The sequence below is a fragment of the Sorex araneus genome, chromosome 5, assembly GCF_027595985.1.
Source record: "Sorex araneus isolate mSorAra2 chromosome 5, mSorAra2.pri, whole genome shotgun sequence".
In the NCBI taxonomy this organism is placed as follows: Eukaryota; Metazoa; Chordata; class Mammalia; order Eulipotyphla; family Soricidae; genus Sorex; species Sorex araneus.
This window is the reverse complement of record NC_073306.1, coordinates 51,271,225-51,296,835: the sequence shown is the minus strand read 5'-3', so window position 1 is coordinate 51,296,835 and position 25,611 is coordinate 51,271,225. Positions and strand designations below refer to the sequence as shown.

At 36.7% G+C, this 25,611-nt stretch overlaps 1 protein-coding gene across 3 annotated transcripts in view; it reads right to left on the bottom strand.

The window, feature by feature from the left end:
• Positions 1-5,587: 5,587 nt before the first annotated feature.
• HNRNPR (heterogeneous nuclear ribonucleoprotein R) overlaps positions 5,588-25,611 on the bottom strand; it is a 40,547-nt gene continuing 20,523 nt past the window's right edge. For all 3 annotated transcript variants that reach the window (XM_004603422.3, XM_004603420.3, XM_055138489.1), the window contains 6 exons: positions 24,590-24,766; positions 22,257-22,392; positions 16,693-16,898; positions 10,197-10,346; positions 7,005-7,126; positions 5,588-6,874 (listed from right to left, as the gene is read on the bottom strand). In XM_004603422.3, the coding sequence (XP_004603479.1) occupies positions 6,262-6,874; positions 7,005-7,126; positions 10,197-10,346; positions 16,693-16,898; positions 22,257-22,392; positions 24,590-24,766 (1,404 nt within the window). In that variant the 3' untranslated portion in view covers positions 5,588-6,261. The remainder of the gene's footprint in view (positions 6,875-7,004; positions 7,127-10,196; positions 10,347-16,692; positions 16,899-22,256; positions 22,393-24,589; positions 24,767-25,611) is intronic.

Below are 25,611 nucleotides of genomic sequence, written 5' to 3'. Positions count from 1 at the left end.
ATATGATTACTGTATAATTCTACCTATGTTACTAAACAAGCTACAAAAGTTTCTTCGGTTCCAATCATCGAAGTGAGAAAACAAGATAAGCAATGTTATAAGAACTAGAGAAAATTGCATATAAAATAAAAGCCCTTATTTGCATGTGAGAAATTAAAATTTCCCTCCACATGTCCTCCTCTTTGGTTCCATGAAATGTGTTTTGATCCGAAATGTATAGGAGTTAACAAAGTTGCACTGAACGTTCCTTAACTTACATGAACTCCTTAAAAAATACTTTTGAGTGCTCTTATTGCTTACTGTAAAACATCCCAAGAAGCACATTAAATGCAAGTTTTATTTTTTAAGTTAAAAACTGTAGGGTTGGTGGGGTAGTGGTTTGGGTCACAGGTGCTCAGGGGCTACTCCTGATGTAGTGCTCAGAGGACCTATCAGTGCCAGAGCTTGTACCCAGGTCTCCACATGCAAAGCATGCACTCCAACCCTGTGAGCTAGCTCCCTAGCCCTAAGTGCAGTCTTAAAAGTCCCATATCCTGATCATTTCTACTATCCACACATTCATAACACATCTGAAAAAACTGTACTTTGATAAAAGACGTAATCACTGCAGTTTAATAGACAATGGTTTATATTCATGACAGCCAATACATGCTTGTTTTACACCAAGAGTTTCTTTCTAGACTAATACATCCTACCAAAAAGATATTGAAAGATATCTGAAGAGGTTCTTCAGGCATGAAAATCCACGACTGCTTTTTATAAATGCTTATATTACTTATGCTACAATCTTTTTATATGGCATAGTCAGAAATGTGTATTAAATTTAATCTCCTTAACTTATACTTTACAAACCATGAAATTCACTCATATGAGCTATTTTACTCTCTAGCAATTATCTAAAAATTATCTAAAAATGGATCTTACTTCTACCTATGCAAGAGGCTGCTATTTGTCATTATCAAGGTCCTAATATTTCAACTAAGTAATTCTCTCATATCAAACCTATCTTCATTGTTTTGTTTTGGCTATTCCTGGCTCAGTGTTCCATGAACCATGTGGTGCTGGGGATCAAATCCAAATCTCCTGAATGCAAAACATGCAGGCCAAATATATTTTTTAATCAAGCACAGCTAATCTGCCAAACTGCTAACAACTTTAGCAATGCTCAGGGCTTACTTCTATAGCTCTGCACTTAGGAATCACTCCTGGAAGGCTGAAGGGACCATATGGATGAAGGGGATCAATTCAGGTACTAAAAACCTTAAAATTGTATAATGTTGAGATTGGGAGGGGAGCGGAGGGTACATCCAGCAATACGTGGGGGCTGTTATCTATAAGGTGATTATAAGCCACTCCTGGCAGTGCTCAGGGAACTCTGTGATACAAGGGTTCAAAATCCCAGGGCTCCCACATACTATCTTTGAGCCATCAGATACTTGAGCCATCTCTCTAACCCTAAAGAGTATTTTTCTTTTGGAAGATTTAAAAAAAGTTTTTTTCTAATGTTTAAATCCTCCATTCTTGGCCACAAAGACCAGGTTTGATCCCCATGACCATATGGTCCCTGAGAACTTCTGGAGTAAAGCCAAAGAACAGAGTCAGGATTAGGCCCTGAAGCACTGCTGGGTGCTCCACACCCCACCTCTTACCCCCTTAAACAATACCCTCTTTTCCAGAACCAGAGAGAAAGTACAATAAGCAGTGCACTTGCCATGCATGTGGCTGACCCAGCTTCAATCTCCAGCACCCTATATAGTACCCTGAACACCACCAGGAGTGATCCCTAAGCACTGAATATGGGGAAAAAAAAAACCTACACTGTACAAAAACCTTATCTTCATTCGTTTTGTTGTGCAATAAACATCTCTTAAGATGTATTGCTGCCAATCCAGCCAACATGTAAATACAATGATTCTAGAGGGACTGAAATCAAAGTAAAATAAAGTGAGAGACTTTATTTTAGTAAAGACAACTTACTGAAAGTCTTATCTTGTAACTTAAAATAAGATGATTTTTCAGCATTTTCTTACAGACCTTTCCTGATGTTCTACTAATTTAAGTAACTATGAAGTACTTATTATATGTTCCTATTAAGAACAGAATTATTTAATATTGAAGTCTTATTTTTCTTCAAGGCCAACATAAGTGCCCATTTATAGGATATGGGCATTCCTCCCATACTTAATGCCCCACACTAATGATAAAAAAAAAATAGGAAAAAAAAAAGTTCTTACCAACAATTCCACTGGTTATCGTCCCCAGCGAACCCCACCTAGCAAGTCGACATCATGACATGTCAGGTCAGGGCAGCCTCAACCTCGCTTCCCTGATAGTCAGGTGATAAAAGGAAGGAGTTAAAACAGGAAAAGAATACTTGCAGATTTCTGGATAACATCTGAAAATGATTTAAAAACAAAACAAAACTAAAAAAAAAAAAAGAGCTTCTGGTAACCTCTAAATAAAACATACACACACACATATATATACTAAAAATGAAAAAAAAATTTAAGAAAAACTATTATTAAATGCTTCAAATTAAGTATTTACATTAAATTATTGACCAATACAAAAATATGCAGTAGTTTAAAAGCTTGGTATATGCTTTTAAAAAATAAAAGTTCATGAATAATGTCTAACACAAAAGTAAACAAGCCTGGTTTGTGGATTTATCATTTTAGATTCTCCAGTCACTCAAATCACTGGCTTACAGATAACTAAGTTAACAGAAGCTCCCATTTTTAGAGAAACATAAACACACTTGTAAATCCAGTGAACTCTTTCTATAAGGCTTTATTTTTTATTCATTTGCAACTCTATATAATAAATAACAACACTAACAGTATTTTTTCACATGCAGTTCATTTTAAGAATACTGGAGAGCTCAGTACAATAAAAATCTTTGCAAAATCAAAACAGAAGGTTTCAATATTTCTAGATAATTTTATATTTGATAAATAAGAGCCTTATAGCAAGTATTTACTGGAAGGGTTTGGTTTTACAAATAATACACAATTAATAGAACATAGGTATGATTATCCAAATGGGCAGGAGGCAAATGATGTAATGAGTTTCAAGAATATTATATGGTTTTATGCTAGGGATGGAATTTTATGTCCTTTCTTTAAGAATTTAAAATACTTATTTAAATGCTTGCTGTTTGAAAAAGAGGGTCCACCTCCTGAGTCAGATTTTAAAGTCAAATGAGAAAAATTATCTAATACAGAAAGCATTGGGCTTTCTTATGCAGAATAACCTCAGTAACTAAGAAAATTGGGGGGAAAAAATCATGCTGCTTGCTCTCTTGTTAAAAAAAACCTAACTACAGAACCATAGTAACTCAATTTCTTATCAACTGAACAAATAAACTTGAATTTATTAGAAATCTGGCAACTTATTAGAACTTTTTGCTTTTAAAAAATTAAAAACACCATCAAATAAATACATTTAATGAACTGCTATAAATGAGTGATCAAATAAAAATTAGCATTCCATAAAAGGGAAGTATATTTATATTCATCTCAAAATGGTCCCTACAAAGATATCTACCTCAATATAAAGCAAATATATTTTCTAACATACATTACTATAGCAGACTCATAAAACTATGAATCTTGGAGAAGGAAAAAAATGGCAGATCAGGAAATCAAATTTTCCAAAACTCGTAATTTGTGCTTGTTTTTAAAATAATATATATATAATATGAATCTGATATAAAAGATCTCCATGAACTGACATTTTTCAAATTGATGTATCAGGCTTTCATATTTATTTCTGGAAAGGTTGATCTAAGTTCATTCTTTGTGAATGCTGCTATAGTAATAGTTCACCGGACTTCAAGAAGGGAAATGTTCTTTGTATAGTGACTTTAAGTTATGGTTTTTGGTTAAATAGCAAAAAAACCAATAAAAAAAATGAGCCTCTATATTAAAGGGATTATCTCTATAGATGTTTTCAATTGGTGAGAATAAAATATAGTTTGCAATTAAAGAATTTTTACATGGAATCCTTCACTGTTTCATTCTTAGTTTTACTAGGGTTTGCAATTTTAGGATGAGCATATGGAGGGAAAGCACAATAAATTACTTTTTGAAAATCACTTTTTCTTTGCACTAGGGTTTGAACCCAGGACTTCATACGTGTGAAGTATGTACTCTACCACTGAGCACATATATCCCTGTCCTCAGAAACATTTCATTTTCATTCTTAAATTTCTCTGTGATAATTTTGTAGTTGGGCAATATCTAATTTTAAAGAAATAAAATTTAAATTTTATTTGTAAACCCTTTTTCCTTTCCAGAAAGTTAGGGTTTTATTTGTCTATTTTAGATTTATAGTGAGCATTAAATAATGTTTTTTAAATTTTGAAGCAGCATTTGAAGACTGTTTGGTGTCTTTATTTGAATACACGGGCATAAGAAAAGCTGGGTCTAAGCTTTATCAAATAGATACCCATGTTAACTTAAAACTATCCTTTGTCAATTTTCAAAAACATAAAAGGAATAAGGTTGTTAACTGAACTGTGTAATAGTGACTTTTATCAACAAATAGTCATTTTTCTTAGATAAAATCCAACAAGTAGTCAAGAAACCAAATACATAATCTGATCTAACCAAACTCACAAGAAATTAAATGGCTTAAGATTTTGAAATTTAATGTTGCTGGCTTAAAAAAAAGACACCAAACAGGAACAAAACACAAAATAAAGATGTGTTCATTTTAATTATTCTCCAATGGCTTATTTTTGTAATTTAAAAATGCTTTAGACCCACCAAAGAATAAAATAAAAGTTTTTATGGTAATTTGAAGGTAATCCAGACTTTTTGTACTTTACACTTTAGATTTTGTTCCTTTTATTTTCAAGTAAAAATCATTATTACAATAAATCAGTTTGTAAGGGGAACAGGGAAATAGATGATATAACTGGGCCAACAAAAACTTTAGCCACTAGGATAGTTACAAAAAAAAAAAAATGAGGGATTAACACAGTCAGAAGTATGACCACTAGATATTCTCATGCCTCTTTTTAAGGCATGAGTGTTTTGCAAAGAAAATTTACATAGCAGTAGGAGGTTGGATTCCTCTATCAATCACAAGTGGTAGTCACAATCACGTATGCTAAAACTGAAGTTTAGTCCGCAGTGCAATTGACGCCACAGCAGTAACATTTTTTCCTGTAATATACATTCACTTTTGCAGCAAAAGAGGTCTTCAGTCAATAACCCTTTATAGAAAGAATGTGGGTCAAATAAATTGCAGTCTGCTTCCCGAACCCCAAATTATTTAACACAAATTATCCAAATGCCTGCAAGAATGTTCAAAAGTCTTTGAACCTGTTTTTATAATAATAATAAAAAAAGATAAAATTTCAAATTCAGAGACTATGAGAAAATACCACCAATGAAGTGTTATTTGGAATAAATATTAAAATTTAGACTAATCCTCAGTCTGATATCCACAATACATATTGGAATAGACAAGAAATTTTGCATGAATTTGATCACTCACATAGGCAGTTATAGTTTGAAAACAATATTTCTTGCAAGAATTACGAATAAAGTAATGTTTTAGGACACAATTGAATTTGAAATAGGTAATGTTTTGAATAGATTTTTGAGTTTTATTGAAATCTTACATGAACAAGAAATTGGAAATACAATCACATCAAAGAACAAATTGTCACGGCTTTGACGTTTAAGCCAAACAAATTTTGTAGGGCAAATTTCAAAAAGGTGTGAAGTTATAACAATTTAAAAACACAGTTAACCTACTTCTAGGAATGCAAAACATACAATCATGTTATTTTCAATACAAGAAAACTTAAATTTGTTTGCTTCAATTTCTTAAAACTACTAAGACAAAGCACTAGCTTGTATTTTTATTTACAGCATACTCCATACTCCTATGTATCTATCCAAATCCAAAAAATGAAACTGTTCAAAACCAAAGGTTCTGCAAAATCATGATTTAACAGTGTGCTCAGTTTGTTTTGAAGCTAAAATGAAGCTTGAAACAATAAAAGCATGGTAACCTCAGAATAAGGGAACTCTGCAAGCCCAATAATGTCCAAGAGCATTTACGAAAAGAGGAAAAAAAATAAAAAGACTTGAGTATATATACAATAGTGATTTCTTCAGCCCAATACAAATGGCAGGAAATTGCTACTTAAAGATGAAACAGTTAAGCCAATTGTTTGTTGTGTGTGAAGAATGTAGATCTAGAGCCAATCGATCTTGCCAATATCATTTTCAAGCCCTCACTTGTCTATTTCCACTGTTGCCCATAAGTATCCTGATAAAATTCCTGGTTGTCATTATTGTAACCATAGTTACCAGAATAGTCACCACCTTGTTGAAGCGGCTGCTGAGCGATGGGTTGGGAACCCCAGTTCTGTTGGTTATTGGTCTGACGACGCTTGGAATCAGGTTGGTTGTACCCATCTGCCTTTCTCTTGCCTCCTACATTGCCCCCACGATTGCCCCGAGCTCCACGGGAACCACGGCCTCTCTGCTGTTGTGCAGGACCCCCTCTGCCACCCCTAGAGCCTCTTGGCGGTCCCAAAGGTGCCCCCCTCTGTGAATAACCAGCTCTACCTCTTGGAGGTGGTGCTCCCCGCCCCCTTGGTGGTGGTGGAGCACCTCGCCCTCCCCTTCCTCCTCCTCTTCCTCTTACTGCATAGCCATCATCATAGCCGTAGTAGGGATCTTCATAGCCTCCACGATAGTCGTGATAATCATAACCATAATAATCATCATAATAATCTTCATAGCCATAGTAATCTGGAGGGTAGCCATATCCACCTCTTCCCCCACCACGACCCCGACCTCTAATTGGAGGTGGCATTCGAGGAGGAGGGTGATAGTAATAATCTTCATAGCTAGCAGGAGAAGGGAGAAAAGAAAAAAACAAATTAGTTTACTCAATATTTTTCTGACTCTGCATATTAATCTAATTTCCATTATTAAGTTATTCTCTTTCAAAGATGCACTAATAAAATGCAGACTCACGCAGTGCTTCTGGAGGCCTGTCTAGCAGCTTGGCGCTCTTTCCTTTTCTTGTCTGGTGGCTTGGCTAAAACTATTTCAATTTCTTCCCCTTCTATTTCTTTACCATTCATTTCATCCATGGCCTATAAAAAATTAGAAAATATATTTTACAAGTAATGGTACTATAAAAATAAAAATGTTTGTGCTATTTCATACACTCAACAAATTATTTACTTCATAACTACTTTCACTTGCAAAAGATCAATTTGCCAGAGAGTACATATGAAAATAAAGTTAAAGTACTTGTTTCTTTTGATCCTATCCACTGTGAACAAATCCCAAACAATTTTATATTTGAAAAAGGAGGGAAGAAGAAACACTTGAGAGACAGGAAGATGATAGTAGGGGATGATAGTAGGGAGTAAACCATTTGACTTGCAGGAAGCTGCAGGCTGCTGATCCAAGTTTGATCCCCTGTACTGCATATACTCCCCCTCAGCACCAGTGAGTCAGAAAATCTCATGAGCAAGGCCACTGACATGTGGTCCAGAACACACCCACTCTCACCCCCCACAAAAAGGTGAAGAATGGGTCAGTAACATAGCTCAAGAAATCCCCAGCACTGTAGGAGCCTGACCACCACTGGAAATGTGAATGTGGGAATAGCCCCAAAATACAGGCTGGAGAGAGTACAGACATAGTACAATGCCAGAGGTAAGGTGCTTGTCTTGCAAAAGAGCCCGTCCCAGATTTGATCCCCCAGCACCACAAATGGCCCCCAGGACCCCATCACAAATGATCTCTAAGTGCTGAGCCAGGAGTAAGCCCTAAGCAAAGCTGAGTATGGCCTAAAAAATAATCAAAAGGGCTTCAGGGAATCCTGGCATTCTGTTAGGCCCCAGCCCTAGATGTGGTTCTAATGAATCCACAATACCAGATCCAAGAACTGAACCATCAAAGGCAGAGAGTGGTGCCTAGACTTCCTCAATACTCCTTTACCAAAAAGGTATAAAGGAGCTGCCAGAGTTGCCTAATGCTACTCCTAATTCCAAGGAACTCCTCAAGGCCTAGCTACATCAAAGAAGCAAATCTGTACTTGTGAAAAATGCCATTAACAGAAACCAAACAAAATCTCGTGGCCAACCCGTGCTGATCCCTTAGCATAGAGCCAGAGTAACAACCCTCTGGGTATGGCCAGAAAGCAAAACAAAACGAAAATTACTTAAGCTTTTTAGGAGACAAAGTTTCATATAAGCATGTGGCATATATATGTAGGTCTTTCTTCATAAAAACTTTGATTTGAAACATCAATTAGGTTTATCACTGAAATTCAACAAGATGATTTTCAAGAAAGCCAAGGACTGTTGCCGGAACAGTTGAAAAAGAATGCAAATATGGTGGGAACCAATAACTTAAGTATAACTTGAAAAAACAGTAATCAGGGGGGGAGGTATACTGTGATTCTTGGTGGTGGAATATGTGCACTGGTGAAGGGATGGGTGTTCAAGCACTGTATAACTGAGACTTAAACCTGAAAGCTTTGTAACTTTCCACATGGTGATTCTATAAAAGAATAAAAAAGAAAAAAGAAAAAAAAAAGAAGTAACATATAAAAAAACAGTAATCAAAGAATTCGATACTAGTTCTTGACATTCTTCTTTCATCTAACAGTCTCTGCCACACTTCAATGTTCAAGTGACCTAATAATAGAGTATCACATCCTCACCAATAGCTTTTGTTTCCCTAATACAGTCTATTTCCCTGGGACAAATACAGTTAGATGAACTATATAGGACATGCAGCAATTTACATGTATCTAGTAATCTAGTAATCAGTAATCTAGTTAGCTATTTCTTAAATGGGGGACATATTCTTTGGGCGCCCAGGATCTTCCAAAGGGGACAACTGAGGCGAGGAAGAGCCATGGTGAGAAAAAGGTTAAAAACATTGCTCAAGAAGCCAATTTCCCACCATACGCCTGAGTTTTGGGCTACTTAATACAAGTGAGTCATTCTCATTGACTGTAAATGAGTCTTATAGAAGCATCCAAATGTAAGAATAAATTATCAACTCTAACTGTCCTGGTGAATATGAATTCTAGTTGCTGAGCTAGAAATCTTCACAAATATCTTTGACAACCTATCCTACAATTTTTATAATAATTTTCTATCAGGAACAACTTAATAACACTGAATAAAAAGAAATACTTTGAAAATATAGTTTTTATGTTTCATAATATTTGTGACAAAATCTCGAGCTGTCAATTTCATAAACTATATTCAATAATTAACTTTTATCAAAAAGCAAACTAATAAATCTAATCAAGTAAAAGATTCTTCAAAACACATTTTAAAGTAGTACCCTGGGTAAGAAATGAGAAATACTAAATCAGAGTACTATACCAACAGAATGTGTAAAGAAAAAACAAAAAAGCTGAATCATTCACTGATTTTGGATCCCTCTTCCCAATTATTTTTAAGCAAGTTTTTATTAACATCATTTTTTTACATCTAAGGAGAGAGGACCAAAAACAATTTAGTTTTTTAAAAAATGGTAGATTAGGGCTGGAGCAATAGCACAGTGGGTAGGGCCCAGGTTGCACTCGGCCGACCTGGGTTCAATTCCCAGCATCCCATATGGTCCCCTGAGCACCACCAGGAATAATTCCTGAGTGTAAATCCAGGAGTAACCCCTGAGCATCGCCGGGTGTGACCCCCCCCCAAAAAAAAAACTGGCAAAACACTGCCAGCATTCTAAAGTGAGTAAAGGGAAACCTACAGAAAGCCATTTCCTCAGAATACACCTATTAAAATTAATATACTGTATTATATGCATATTCATGTACACTGTTCAGTTTCTTTAGACATAAGGTCTAAAAACTAAGGCCACAAGATCACTATTAAATGTATTTGTTTCCTATTTATTCATAGGAGATAATTACTAGACTTAGTAATATTTTCAAGAAACATGCAATCAAAACTTAGGTTCACCAAAGTTAAGAATTAACTTGCTTAAAATCACAAATGCAAGCTTTGAAACATGAAATCTTTCCTATTACACTACCACCACTCCAGAGATATTAATAGTTCTATGTACAAAGTTGGCAAAAAAGCTGAAAATCAATTCTAATTAAGGTTTTAAAGCCTGTTATATGTTTGGCAACTTTTAACAACAAAACTCAAACATCATTAAGCAAAATTTCAGTATGTCTACCTTAACTGCTGCTCCTCTGTCTTCAAAATGCACAAATGCATAATCTTTCAACTTCTTCACTCTTTCAAGTTTTCCAAATTCAGAAAATGACTTTTCCAATATTTCTTCTGTAACGGTAGTAGCCAAGTTTCTCACAAATAAAACTTTAACCTAATAAAAGAAATATACGACACTGTCACTGTTTACTTAATTTTAGTTTCAGGCTTTATTAAAGCATTTTTTCCACCTTAGTGGCACAGGTAGTTTTTCTTTTTTCCTCTTATCCCCCCTAAAAAAATTATCCCTCCCACCCTCTGGAGTAACTGCATAAGCAGATTCTAAAGCTCATAAAATAACATGAAGAAAAAAGTAAGATGAAAAGAAAAATAAACAAGAATAGCCAGGAGAAAAAAACAGGAACAAAATTTAAAGACTGGCCTCTACCTAAATAACAAAATGTAACACTGTTATTAACTTGGATAAAAATAAAAGTTGCACTCACACCTCATAACATACAAACAGATGAAAAGTTTTAATAGAAAGAAACAAACATTTACTGGGATAAACTAGAAGAGAAAAAAAGGACAATTCTTCTATATAAAATGTTGGTGTGAGAGATATGACATGAATGTTTTAAAAAACATAAAGGGTATCTTCAAATATTAAAATGACTTGTAAATGGCAAAAAAAGAGCCATAAGTAAAGCCATAAGTATTTTGTATTTCAAAGATTTCCATTTTTTAGGAAGCCAGAGAGACAATAAGTAATGCCATAAGTATTTTGTATTTCAAAGATTTCCATTTTTTAGGGAGCCAGAGAGACAATACAGCAGTAAGATCTTGCCTTGCACATGGCCAACCTGGATTCGTCCCTAGCACACTATATGGTCCCTCCAGCACTACCAGAAGTGATTCCTGAGTGCAGAGCCAGGAGCAACTCCTGAACACTGCTGGGTATGGACTCCCTATCTCTACCACCATTTATATAAATTTCTTCTTCTTTTTTATTTTTAATGTCAGAACTGTCCAGAAGACAAGAAAAAGCACAATAGAAAAAACAGATCAAAGACAGGCAGAATTCATAATACATATTTAACAAAAGTAAATACAACTGGTCCTTATAACACTAGAAATTTAAACCCACATAAAGTGAAAGAAGCAAATCTTAACAGCATTAAGATGTGATTATACAACAGACAAAATCCATTCTCTATTTTGGTAAGGATAAGGAAAACAGTTCTCTCATATTTTAGTGACTGCTAAGAGAATAAAACTGTAGACCATCTGTACATGAGAATTTGGCATTTAACTGTATCATTAAAAATGCACAATTCTGAGGCTGAAGCAATAGCACAGCGGGTAGGGTTTGCCTTGCATGCAGCCGACCCGGGTTCGATTCCCAGCATCCTATATGCCAGGGGTAATTCCTGAGTGCAGAGCCAAGAATAACCCCTGTGCCTCGCTGGGTGTGACGCAAAAAACAAAAAACAAAACAAAACAAAAAGCACAATTCTATCCCTAAAAATCTTTTAGTATAAATTTATCTGTACCTATATCAGCAGATATAACATAGTTTATGCATTATAGTACTGTAATGACATAAGAAATTATCCAATATCCAACTGACTGAATCCACAAAAAGTAAGGACCGAGAGCCAGAGCAATAGTAGTGGGTAGGGTGGTGCCTTGCATGAGGCTAAATGGGTTTGATCTCCATCGCTACATATGATTCCCTAGCAGTAACCCCTAAGCACTGCCAGGTGTAGTCCAAAAACAAACAAAAAAAGAACAAATATGGAGATTGTCAAGATAATGTAAGACATTCTCTCCATTTACATCTCAAAGAGAGTTCCAACTTAAAGTCAAAGTTAAAATCTTTCTTATAGTCAAGAACTGCCTCATAGCTTAATTGACAACATTTATATAAAATGGTACATAAATTGGCAGACTAATGAAAAAATAAAAATAGATTAGTAAATGCGATAGGTTATCAATAACCATTCATAAGAGCAGACAAAGAAAGGAAACCTATATATTTGTCTAAGGAATCACTAAAAGAATAAACCACAGATTACTGAAACTGAATGCATATAAAGGAAAGATGGGGTTTAGGAGAAGTGGAATTTTCCCCCTATACCTTTAGATATAATTTTGAGGCCAGAGAACTAGTATAGAGGTTATGATGCTTACTTTGCACATGGTCATTCCCAGTTTGATATCTGGAATCACCCTGAGCACTGACAAGAGTGACCCCTAAGTTCAGGGTCAGAAGTAATGCATAAGCACAGTAGGTGTGGCCCAAACCCATCCCTCCGACCCACACCGCATGCCTATTTTGATTTTTGAAATAAGAAAATACATAACATACTGGGAGCTGGAAAGAAGACTCAAAGTGGTGGCACAAATAACTAGCATGATTTTGATCCTCGGCACTATATGGTCTCCAAGCACTGCTGAAAAATAAAAAACTTAGCACTCTTTTCTCAGTTACAATGTTTTAAAAATAATTTGTGTTGAAAGAAATTTAGACATCTGAAGGAAAGAGAGAGAAAGAGGAAGACATGCTCAAAAGAGAATATGGGTTTGGGACAAAGAGCAGAAGACAGAAAGAGATACATGTTCAAGAGAGAACACCTACTTAAAAAGGAAAGTAGGGGCTGGAGCAGTAATACATGCCAGTGTGCTTGCCTTGTATGTGGCCTATCCAGGTTCAATCCCTGGCACCATAATGGTCTCCCCTAAGTTCAACTAGGAGTGATCCCTAACCACAGAGATAATAGTAAGCCCCAAGCACCGCCACATTTGAGGCCCCCCCGGAAAATAAGAATATAACATATTCTTATAAGATATAAGTATATGCATATTTATATAAGATATATAATAAAATAAAGCATATATATGCATATATATTAAACAAACCATAAGTTTTAACGTATTAGTAGTTAGGGCACCTTGCTCTGCACACAACCAACTGGAGTTCAATCCCCGCCATCCCATATGGTCCCCTGAGCACTGACAAGACTATTCCTGACTACAAAGCCAATAATAATCCCTGAGCTTTGTGAGATATGGCCCCAAAACAAAACAAACAGAAAAGAAAAAAGAAAATATTCAATAGGAAAAAAGATCTACTAAGAAAGAGTTAGTGGACTGGATAGTACAGAATGGTAGGGCCTTGTGTCCCACTGACCCCAGTATTATCCCTGATACCACATATGGTCCCAAAGCACTGCCAGAACTGATAGTCCTAAGCACAGAGTCATAAAAAGCTCCTAAGCATTACTGGGTATGGCCTCAACCATTCCCCCAAAGAATTAAAAAGATAGGCTGTTATGATCTGGTTGATCTGAATATGGACGCAACTTAGCAAAAAACCTTAATAAAGGTCAGGGATATATAGCTCAAAGGAAAAGCACATTCCTTGCTTATGGTGATTATCTCTCTGGCAGAGCATGCAAGCATGCATAAATAAATAAACCTTTCATGAACTACAAAACCGACAGACTGAAGTAAAAGCAGCTTTATTCTACTGGCTATAATACTCCCACCCCATTCCAATTTTAAAACAAGTCTAAGAGCTAACAATAGATTTGTGCAAGCGTTTTGCATGCAGAGGCCTACAGTTCTATCCCCAGCACTGTATAGTCCTCAAGCACCACACCAGGAATAGACCTTGAGGATCACAGGGAATTGCCAAAAACAACAAGTTTTGGGTGAATTTCAATCTGAAAGGTTAGCAGAGATATTTGGCTGCAAGCAAATTACTAATGATTTTAGATTCTTAAAAAGCTTATTACAAGGGCTGGAGAGATAGTACAACACATAAGGTGCTTGCCTTCCTCAAATATGGCCGACCTGAATTTGATTCCTGGTACCCCATATTGTCACTGGAGCCCATCAAGAGTGATCAAGCCCTAGGGCTGGAGCAACAGCACAGCGGGTAGGGCTTTTGCCTTGCACACGGCCAACCCGGGTTCGATTCCCAGCATCCCATATGATCCCCTGAGCACCGCCAGGGGTAGTACCTGAGTGCAGAGCCAGGAGTAACCCCTATGCATTGCCGGGTGTGACAAAAAAAAGAGTGATCAAGCCCTAGTGCGGAGCCAGGAGTAAGTCCTGAGCACCAATGGGTGTGGACCACCACTCCCCAAAAAGAAACTTATTACCTTTGCTATAATGTTTAATAGATACAAAATGTTATTTTTAGTTATTCTTATTTGGGGGCAGAGGGCTAAAGCCACAACTGGCAGTATATTATAATGGTATTTTAAAATGTTTTTTTTTTTTTTTTTTTTTTGCTTTTTGGGCCACACCCGGTGATGCACAGGGGTTATTCCTGGCTCATGTACTCAGGAATCACCCCTGGCGGTGATCAGGGGACCATATGGGATGCTGGGATTCGAACCCGGGTCGGCCATGTGCAAGGCAAACGCCCTACCCGCTGTGCTATCGCTCCAGCCCCGGTATTTTAAAATGTTTTATAGAAAAAAATAATAATGGGACAGCCAGTAATATGGTTCAGGGGGAAAACTATCCCAGTATCTTTTCTATAAGGTAAATTCAAAGTTGTAAGAAATCTTAAAATATTTATGCAGGGACCAGAAAAAAAAGTACAAAGGTTAAGGCACTTGCCTAGCACGTGGATGTGACCCCAACCGTAGTTTGAATCCCACATAGCACGTAATTCCCCAGCAGAGAGCCAGGTGTGGGTCCAGAGTACAAAACCAGGTATGGACCCCAAAAACAAAAATATTTATCACAAAGATAAAATTCAAATTTAGTGATCTGACCAAATGTAACTGTATTAAAGGAAACAAGCAGAATTAAAATCAAGCTAAAAAAGAACAATGGCCTGAGAGAACTCAATGATCTGAGTGCATGCTTTGCAAGCAGAAGCTCCTGGTTCAATCCTTGGCACTGCATGGTCCCTGAGCACTGCAGGGTGCACCCTCCTCCCAAAGAAAGAACTGGAGAAAAACAGGGCTATTTAAAATCTCAGTCCCTTTTAACATCCATCTACTCAAGGGCTGAGAAAGTTTTCATATAGCACATCTGAGAGCTTCTCTTAGCTTTTTCAATGGTCTTTGGTACCAGCATATTAGTAGTTTGCATTTTTTATAAAATAAAAATAATATAATTAAATCACTTTTAATAATTAGCAAAAATGTGACAGAAATGGCTACCGTTGCTGAAATTATATTATACTTCAGTACAAAGTGGAGCACTATTACTTAAGGTGCCAAATGGTAAGAAACACAAATAGCAGCAGTGGCAACAATGACCATCGAAGATGTCTCTGTCTACAAAAACTTTCATCAAATTGGTATAAATCAGTGCTCTCCTCCAAACTAATCAGAGGAAGAACTTCTTTCTGCAATAAAAGCTTAAGGGAGGGGGCTACAGGAATAGCACAGCGGGTAGGACGTTTGCCTTGCACGAGGCCGACCCGGGTTTGATTCCCAGCATCCCATATGGTCCCCTGAGCATCGCCAGGGGTGATTCCTGAGTGCAGAGCCAGGAGTGACCCCTCTGCATCGCCAGGTGTGACCCAAAAAGCAAAAAAAATAAAAAAATAAAAGCTTAAGGGAGACTCCTTTGTCCAGAAAAATCTCACCACAAATTTTCATTTCCCAGAGTTGCTATCTTCCTGAACGAAAAAAACACATACCAAAATACTCATAACAGCAGTGGAAACTGCTGGTGTGTCTCTTCAATCCTAGGAATAACCCAGGAAAGCCTAGGAATCAGGATTCTTCGTACCACCATTTATCAGGCAAAAATCCAGGCAATACAAATTCCAAGTACGTTTTGCCACTAACATGTTACAATGAATATGATAACCCTTTGCCTTTCTTTATGGGAACAATCACAAAAGGAATTTAATTATTAGGAACAACAACTTTAAAAGACAAAAATAAGCTATACGTTGAGGACTGGACAGATAGTCTAGCAGGTAGGGTGCTTGCCTTACATGCAGCTGACCCAAATTAGATACCCAGTACTGCATATAGTTCCCTGAACCCCATAATACCTGAGGTACAAAGGCAGAAGTAAACTCTGAGCATCACCAGGCTTGGCTCAAGAAAGAACTTTAAAAAACTATACATTAAAATAAAATTTAGGATCATGTAAAAAAAAAAAAGTCAAAACATGATCAACATCAATTATAACTCATAATCTCCAAAACATTACTTGTCTTTTCTACCATTAAAAAAAAATCTACATTCCTCATAATGCCTGTACTACCTACAATAAATGCTGTATTTAGAAATATATAATAAAAAGAATTTCATTTTAGCTCCCCTTGCACATTTAATAAGGAAAAGAGATAGCTAACATAAATATCTGGGTAACCAGACGGACTTTTAAGTTTGGTGTTAAACCAAGTCCTGGTCTAAACAATAAGATCAAGAGCCACAGTTTGTATTTATATTATAAAACTTAAAAAAAAAGAGCTTTATTCTGAGTACAAAAATTTAAATAATAACAATACCCTCATCCCAAATAACTGCATTTACCTTAGCCATGACTTCTGGATCTGGTTCTTCCACAGGGTCAGCCCATTCAACTGTAACTACATTTCCCCATACTTTAACTTTTCCACTCATCAGCCGGCGTCTGGCTTGTGCTGCTGACTTGTGATCCTCATATTCAAGGAAGCAGAACCCCCGATTCTTCTTTTTGTCATCGGGTTGATGATAGAGAATAACGTCCACCAAACCCTCTGTTAAACCAACAGCCAGATATATAAGCCAAAAGCATCCACCACAAATCCAGCAACTAGGCAATCTAAATCCATTTGCCATAGAGCAAAAAAATAACTGAAACAGTCTCAAAATGATTCACTAATTACCTAGCAGGCAATTAAATCAACATTATTAGATATGGCAGTTGTAATAGCATTTTATATTCCTTTTTAATTTTAGAAATCCTGAAGATACATCATGAACAAGTCCAACCACCGTATATTAAATCTATGGTTTAGTTAACAGAACATAAACTTAGAAAATAGTGCCAAGGAAATGAAAAACAAAACTATTAATACAAATCCATAAGAAAATTCAATAATCAAGTTCTAAAATCTTCCATGAATCTAGTTTTACGGTTTCACCAAGAATAAAAATCTCTATTAAACACATATAGTCCCTACGTTAGTTATATGCTTATATTAATGATCTCATCTTTCTATACAGATTATTTTTAAACAGCACTAGCTCCTACTTTTAAAATACTAACTATATACTTAAGAATGATCTGGGCTGGGGGCAGGAGTGGATACAACAGGGAGGGTGCTTGTCTTGCACACGGCCGACCCATGTTTAGTCCCCACATCCAATACGGTACCCCAAGTCCCACGAGAAGTGTTCCCTGAGTACAGAGCCAGGATTAAGTTCTGAGCACTGCCAGGTGTAGACCCCTTCCCCAACTCCACCCCACAAAGAACAAACGATTTGGGTTATTCCCAGATCAGATAGAGCAATGGGCTGGAGTGCAAGCTGTGTCTGCAGGAGGCTGGGTTTCACTGCTGGCCCTATATGGTTCCTTGAACATCACTAGGAACTCTCCCCAAGCATTGAGCTAGAAGAGGTCCCTAAGCACTGATGGGTGTGGCCAAAAATTTGGAAAGAAAGGAGGGAGGGAGAGAGAAAGGGAGAGTGGGGACATAATTCAAAGTGTGTGCTGTGCATGCAGAAGCCCTGATTTGATCAATGGTACTGTACAATTGTCTGCACAAGCATCACCAGAAAAAGCCCTCAACCACTTCCAGGTGCACCCCATACAAAAAAGATAAAGAAAAGAAAGAATGAGACAGCATTAAAAAAGAGAGACAGGTAGGGCATTTGCCTTGCATATGGCTAACCTGGGTTCAATCCCCAGCATCAGGTAGTTACCCAAGCAAAGACAAGAGTGACCCCTGAGCATAGAGCCAGGAGTAAGGTATGACAGCTCCTGAGAGTGGCCCCAAAACAAAGATGATCACAGGGAGCCAGGAATGACAGAATGACAGTTTAGTGACAGAATACCAATGTTGTATACGGCAGTCCCTGGGTTTAATCCCTGGCACCACAAAAAAGGGAATGCTTAGAGGAGCCAGAGATAGCTCAAAGGATGGGGATGATAGTCTTAAGTGGTGGGGGGAAAATTGGCGATAACGGTGGGAGGAAGGTTTAACGGTGGTGGGACTGGTGTTGGAATACTGAATGCTTGTAACAAATCATCACAAACACCTTTTAAAACTACAGCATTTATATATAAAGTGTAAGGGGAAAATTTACATATACAGGCCTTACCTATTCCATGTAAACTCCAAAATATATTAACACAGAATTGCTTTAAAGTTTTATTAATGACAAGTGAGACATGATTATTACCATAACAAGATCCAAGTATGAAATAAATTTAATGTAATATACTTTAGATTCCAGAATTGAAAACATATATGTGTGAATGAGAATAGGCATTGTTATATTGCATTAAATGGTTTTAATTTTCTTATTTACATAGAGTAATATAGGTAAAAATCATATAGTAACCACTAATTAGTTCTCATTGATTTATTTTCTCATCATTCTATTTGCCAGTTCTCAAGTTTTGTTGGAATAAGCTGTATAAAGTTAATTTGTTATATGCCTGAGGGGGCAGGTTGGGATTGGGAGGAATGGTGGAGGAAAGGTCACACAGGTGGTGTTGGAATACTCAATGCCTGAAACAACTATACAATGAACAACTTTGTAAATCAGTTTTTAATAAAAATTAATTTTAAAAAATTTAAATAAAGTAAAAATTTTAAAAATAGGCAGAGATAGCTCAAGGGGCTGAAGCTGAAGCCTTACAACTGCAAGACCCCAGGCCTAGTAGTACTGCCAAAAGCAGTACTACTCTGTGTTCAAGAGTTGCCATTACCCCCACCCTCCAAAATAATAATGCTATTAATTCTGGCCCAGACTCAGACATTTCAAATTAAACATGTTCAAAAATGCACTATCTTCTCTAGACTTTCCTACTTAATATACAGTATTATACATTTCCAGTTCTCATGTGAGAAACGGATTCCTTCATCATTTTCTTCCTTCATCTCCTATCCAATTCCACACCCATCAATTTATTTTTCATCTCCACTTCTATAACCCTAGTGCACAATCTCCTACCTAAATTACTATAACAATCAACTAATTAATTTCTTCTTTAAATTTAATTTTACTTTTATAAAGTTGCTCACAATTCATTACATTTAATATTCAAATACCAATTCCACCACTATTGTACCTTTTCACCACCATGTTTCGAATGTTTCCACCCAAATCCCAAACCGTGTCTCCCCAAAGCAGAACCGAAACAATTAATTTTGTACAGCTTGTTATGAACAATCTGCTATAAATGGTCCAATGAAGTTTCCTTAGAGGAAAGTGTGTGAAGATTGTTGTATTTCATCCTGAGCCCTTAAGCCCTTGTATAAAAAATTACTAACATGTATGTTAAGCCCCATCAAATGCTGTGTGCTACTCTTGGTACATCAGTGGTGTAGAGTATGAGAGGTTGCATGGCTGTGAATGAGGCTATGTGCTCCAGGAATTCTAAAATTTAGAATACAATTATACAGCAGATACACTCATGGGTGAAACCTGTATCACTCTCTTCTGGGAGCTTTATTTCTGAGTCTCTGGATCATGACCATTGATGAGATTATATGGATCCAGGGGCAGTTTGTGGTTGTGACTGCAAAGCTACTGGTAAACTCAGGAAATGGGAGGAAGAAGCCCAATCCCGCTCCAAGTGAGCTTGGAGATTTCAGTCACGGGTTCTGCATACCTGGGTTTCTTTGCAGATTCACTCATGGGTGAGGCTCATCCAAGTCTGTGGAGAGCAGCCGTGAGAATGGTGACGATTGCGTTCTGGAGGTTTTTGGCTGTTCTGTTGGAGCGGAGAGGGAAACTCACCTGCCCCCCCTCCGATTTGCCCAGTGAAGACAACCTCGTGTGGTGTCTGGCCATTCCTAATTTCTAGTCTTAAACCCCATAAGCCATTATAAAATATGCCAGTACAACAAATATCCTATGCATATTAAAAATGTCATTTCCTGCTTTAAAGCTTCAAATATATTATTATACATGCAATAAAATTCAAACTATTCCTTACATGAGCAATAAAAGCCCTGCTTACCTCACCTCTTATAGTCTATCCCTAATTCAACCTTCCAAAGTGAATAACACTAGCCTTTTCTATGACTTTAATACAAGTTTGTTTTTTTTTTTGCTTTGGAGTTTAAGCATGTACTGTACCAAACAGCTCTTTGGTCTCTGTATACTACATCCTTCATGTCTTGGTTGAAATATTACCTTATTCAAATTATTTTAAAAACACTACAATAAGGATGATTGCTATTCTCTAGTAAAGCATCCTTTATTTCTAAGTGTATACCACCTACCACATGTGTAAAATATCTTAAACATTTTAATTTTGGGGGGAAGGGTTTTATCTCCTTTGTCAGAAAATAAAGGCAGAGAATGGCTCTTATCCACCATTGTATCCTAGTACACAGAACAATGCCAGCGCTTAACAGATACTGGGAAATACTTGCTGAAGAAGTAAATAAATGGTTATAAAATCAGAAAGGAGTTTATATGTGATAAAAAGGTAATAGGGTCAAGGAACTATGCCATGAAGATTATCTGATTAAAACAATTATTACTGATAGTAACAATGGTTATAAAATAGGTTATTAAGAGTCAAAATTTAGACTGGGAAGAAGTTCTGATGCCAAGATTTAGAATATATGATTTAGGTTTTAGGAGACTGAAACAAAAGAATAAAGATGAGGTGATCAAAAGATAAGGAGGCTGGGGTATCAGATGTTTCATAGATATAAAAGGTTCTAAGAATCAATTTCAGACAGATGAGACTGTTAACCATATGCAATCTCCAATAAACGAAAGACTGAAAGCAAAACATGTTTCAAGGAAGGGGAAAGGATATCAAGTCTAGAAAGTCTAGATAAGAGTAGTCTGTGTGGTTCTGGGGAACAGTGTGAATGAGAAGTCATGATGAAAAGTAATGGCTTTTTTTTTTTTTTTTTGCATTTTAATTTTTCTGAGGAAAAGAAATCTCAGTGTGAGGAACAGAACCCGGGCCTCAGCCATGCAAAACACACCCTCTATTACTGAGTTACATTTCCTACCCAAAGCAGTATTTTGGGTTTTTTTGGGGGGAAGCATGGGGCCCTGTGTTGTGTGTGGGTGTTGGGGGGGCGGTGATGAAGGGGGTGATCAAGGGCCACACCCAGTGGCAGTGGTACTTGGAGCTTACTCCTGGTGGGACACAGGAGATTCTATGTGGTGCTGGGATTGAACCTGAGTTGGCCACATGAAAGGCAAGCACCCTACCTGCTATACTATCTCTCTGGCCCCTGATCCAGGGAATTTTAAATGGCAGCTTACATTAGTAGATACCCATCAGCATTTTAAAAATGAATTGAGGAAGCACTAGGGATACAGTTCAGTGGCAGAGTGAATGCCTTGTGCATTTGAGGCTTTGAATTCAGTTTCTAGCACCAAAAATTACTTCTCAATCAACTTTATGAAGTTTGAATTGGAATTCTGAAAACTGATTAGACAAGATCATAGGATGGTATGAATTCTTATTCCCTTTGTTCTCAAGCATACTGAATATCAATGAGAAAATGCCTTTACTTGAGGGCTGTGCAAGGTAAAGGCTCTGGCAAAAGTCAAGGCTCAATTAAGGCAAAGAAGCAATGAATAGGATATACCAATAAACTGAGTGTATGAAGGAATTTACTTCAAACCAACATAAAGTTAAAGGAGGCAATTTACCCTATTTCACCATAAAATCACCAATGAATAACTGTTAACCATCTTAAAGAAGTATCAATTTTTTAAAAAAGCTTTACATAATGACCACATTCCACTCTTTTGCAAAAAGTTTGGCATAAAATCTGTAACAATTATGCGTAAAATTGAAAATGGAGATGTTAATTCTTAAAACATGCCTTTTTTTTTTTTTGGGTGCACTTATCAATAGTGCCACAAGATTTCTCAAGACTACTCTAAATACATTTTTGTTTTACCTGTAACTTTACTGAATTCTTCCAGAATATTTTCTTTAGTCTTATTCTTCGGAATTGAGCCAACAAAAAGCCTGTTGTTTGCCACAGAAATACACACTCCAAGGTGTTTACCAGGACGAATCTCATAGCTGTCACACTGCAAGGAAGAAAAAAGCCAGATACCCCACGACCACCCCAAACTCAGGAAAACTGAACTTACTCTAAAATATTTCAACAATCATTAAATTTTGATATTAAAATACAATAATCGGGGCTGGAGAGATAGCACAGCGGGTAGGGCGTTTGCCTTGCACGCGGCCGACCCGGGTTCAAATCCCAGCATCCCATATGGTCCCCTGAGCACAGCCAGGGGTAATTCCTGAGTGCAGAGCCAGGAGTAACCCCTGTGCATCGCCAGGTGTGACCCAAAGAGCAAAAAAAAAAATAAAATAAAATAAAATAAAATACAATAATCCCTACTTCATGAACTTACCAAGTGCCCTTGTTTGCCCTAATGTTGTATTTTTAAATTTCACTGCTACAATCTCTCATTTTAGTTTGATTTGTTGATCCTCCATATATAAATGACAATTACTTTATTTTTAAAAAGATCTTATTTCATATTAACATTTTATTTGTCTGAAGGATTTTTCCCCCAGAGAATTTCAGAAAAAGTAATCAATACTGATAATTCAGGATCCTTGAAGAGGAAATTAGATACAAATAAATCACAAGCGAAATTAACAATACATGAAGAGTAACAAAATACATTAAATCAATCCAAAATAAACATAGAATTTTGCATTCTACACAAAGTATAAATTCTAAATAATCAAGCAAAAATTTAAACTGCAAATCAAAGACAATACTTTCAAATTTGTATGATAGAAATAAAAAATGGTTTAATTAGAACACAATGGTGGTTGGGGCAGAGCAAGAGTACAGAAGGTAAGGCATTTGCTTTGCACATGGCCAACCTGGGTTCAACCCAAACGGTCCACTGAGCACCACCAGGAGGAATTCCTGAGTGCAAAGCCAGGAGTAAACCCTGAGCATCACGGGGTGTGACCAAAAGGAAAACAAAACAAAACAAAAACCCCACTCTGGTGATAATTTCCCTGACAAACCTCAGTGTCTTATACTTTATAGCAATACCCAAATTTATAAAATATTTGATAATGAAAAATTAAAATCTCTTGGGGCTGGAACAACAGCATAGTGTTTGCCTTGCAAAAAATGCGGTCAACCCAGGTTCGATTCCCAGTATTCCATATGGTCCCCTGAGTACCCACAGGAGTAATTCCTGAGTGCATGAGCCAGGAATAACCCCTGTGCATCACCGGGTGTGACCCAAAAAAGAAAAAAAAAATTAAAATCTCTTATATTGTCAAAATTGAGGAAATAAAGTCTAGAAAATTTCTCAACATTATACAGACTGAAAGAACCCCATAATAAAACTAAAACCTGAGTCAAACTAGAGCGGGAATTAATTTCCAGCTAACTAATAAAGCCAAAAGCTTTAGGAAATGAGGTCACTCATCTAGAGAAAAACTACAACTAGACAAAGTGAGCCCTTTAGATAGCTGGCAAAAGAATATGCCAAAACAAGGACATTATAAGTTACTGAGATGGTTGTATCTTGAGAATAAAGATATATTTAATTTCCAGAAGTTTGTTACTGCTGTTGCCACTACTATCACTAATAAAACTACAATTTGAGTATAAAAGATAAAAGGTCCTACAGGAAGGAAATTACTAGAAGACTGGTTATAAAATAGTAGAAAAACAGAAAAGAGTCAAGTCAGAGGGGACCGAAGAGCCTGGAAACAAAGATAGAAAAGAACAGTAACTTAGAAAATATATAAATTATATGACTAGGCTATGACAAAAATGAAACAACAGATGAACAACCAGTTCCTGTACTGTGTCCGAAAGAGAGTCAATGTTACCCATTATGTTCCCCTGAAAACATCCTAGTTTTTTACTACACTTTTAAGCACTCTCTCCTGATGTTTAACAGCAAGAACTGACAAGCTTTTTATTTTTAAATAAGAACTGCAGGCTCCAAATATTCAAATAAAACTTATGATACTAATTAATCTAGTGAATTCTAAAAATTATCGGAGACTTTCTTTAATACATTATTTTCTGGGCTATGTTCATTTATTCACAGATTATTTTTATTTACTTTTACAATGAGAAAAAATAATTCAAAGGCCACATAGCAACCCCATTAATACTAAAGCATTCAAAGTAGAAATAAAAGTAAATAAAACATTAACTACAAACATTTTGATATTGAGGCAATTTTCTCATATAATATGCTCAACAGGGGATTTTCATTGATCACATACCAGTTTAACAGCTTCCTGTGCAGCTTCTTTTCCACAAAAGGTAATAAATGCATACCCTCTGTTTTGACCAGATAGTGGATCCATCATAAGACGTAGATCCCAAATAGGACCAGCCTTCTCAAACAGGGGCACCAATTCATCCTCATATAAATCTCTTGGTATTTTACCTACAAAGACCTGAAATAAAAATCTCAGTTATTAGGATCCTCACATAAGAATTTTATTTCAGTTACAATTTATTTTCCGTTTTTGCAGTGCTGGGATGGAACTCAGGGCCTCACACAACACAAGTAAGGTAAGCACTCAATTGCTGAGCATTAATCCCTTCAATCCTTTTGTTAACAGTGTCAGGAGACCACAGAGATGGTTATGGGCAAATGGGGGTAATTTTAATTTGGGGAAGGCTACCCTAATTTTAATGACCTTAGAGTCATCAACAAAGAAAAATAATCCATATGAAAAATGAAAACTGACTATATTTATAATCTATATTAACTCTAAATTTTGTATTCTTGCAATTTTTCTCACAAAAACAGAATTTCAAAATGAGCAACAGTACAGCACTTGCCTGACAAGCAGTCAAACCAGGTTTGATTTCCTGCTCACCATATACTCCCTCCAAGACTCAACCAGGAGTGACCCCTGTGCTAAGAGTTAAGCCCTGAGCACCGTCCAAAAAAAAAAAAGGAGGTGGGGCTGGAGTGATAGCACAGCGGGTAGGGCATTTGCCTTGCACGCGGCCGACCCGGGTTCAAATCCCAGCATCCCATATGGTCCCCTGAGCACGGCCAGGAGTAATTCCTGAGTGCAGAGCCAGGAGTAAACCCTGTGCATCACCGGGTGTGACCCCCCCCCCCCCCAAAAAAAAGCAAAAAAAAAAGGAAAGAAAATCCACAGTCCACAGGTTTTTATGTACATGGATGTACAGTCACAGAAATATGATGTCTGTATTTTATAACTGAACAATTGATTTAATGATTTTGGTTTTCTTAACCATAAATTCATTGAACTTCAAGATCACC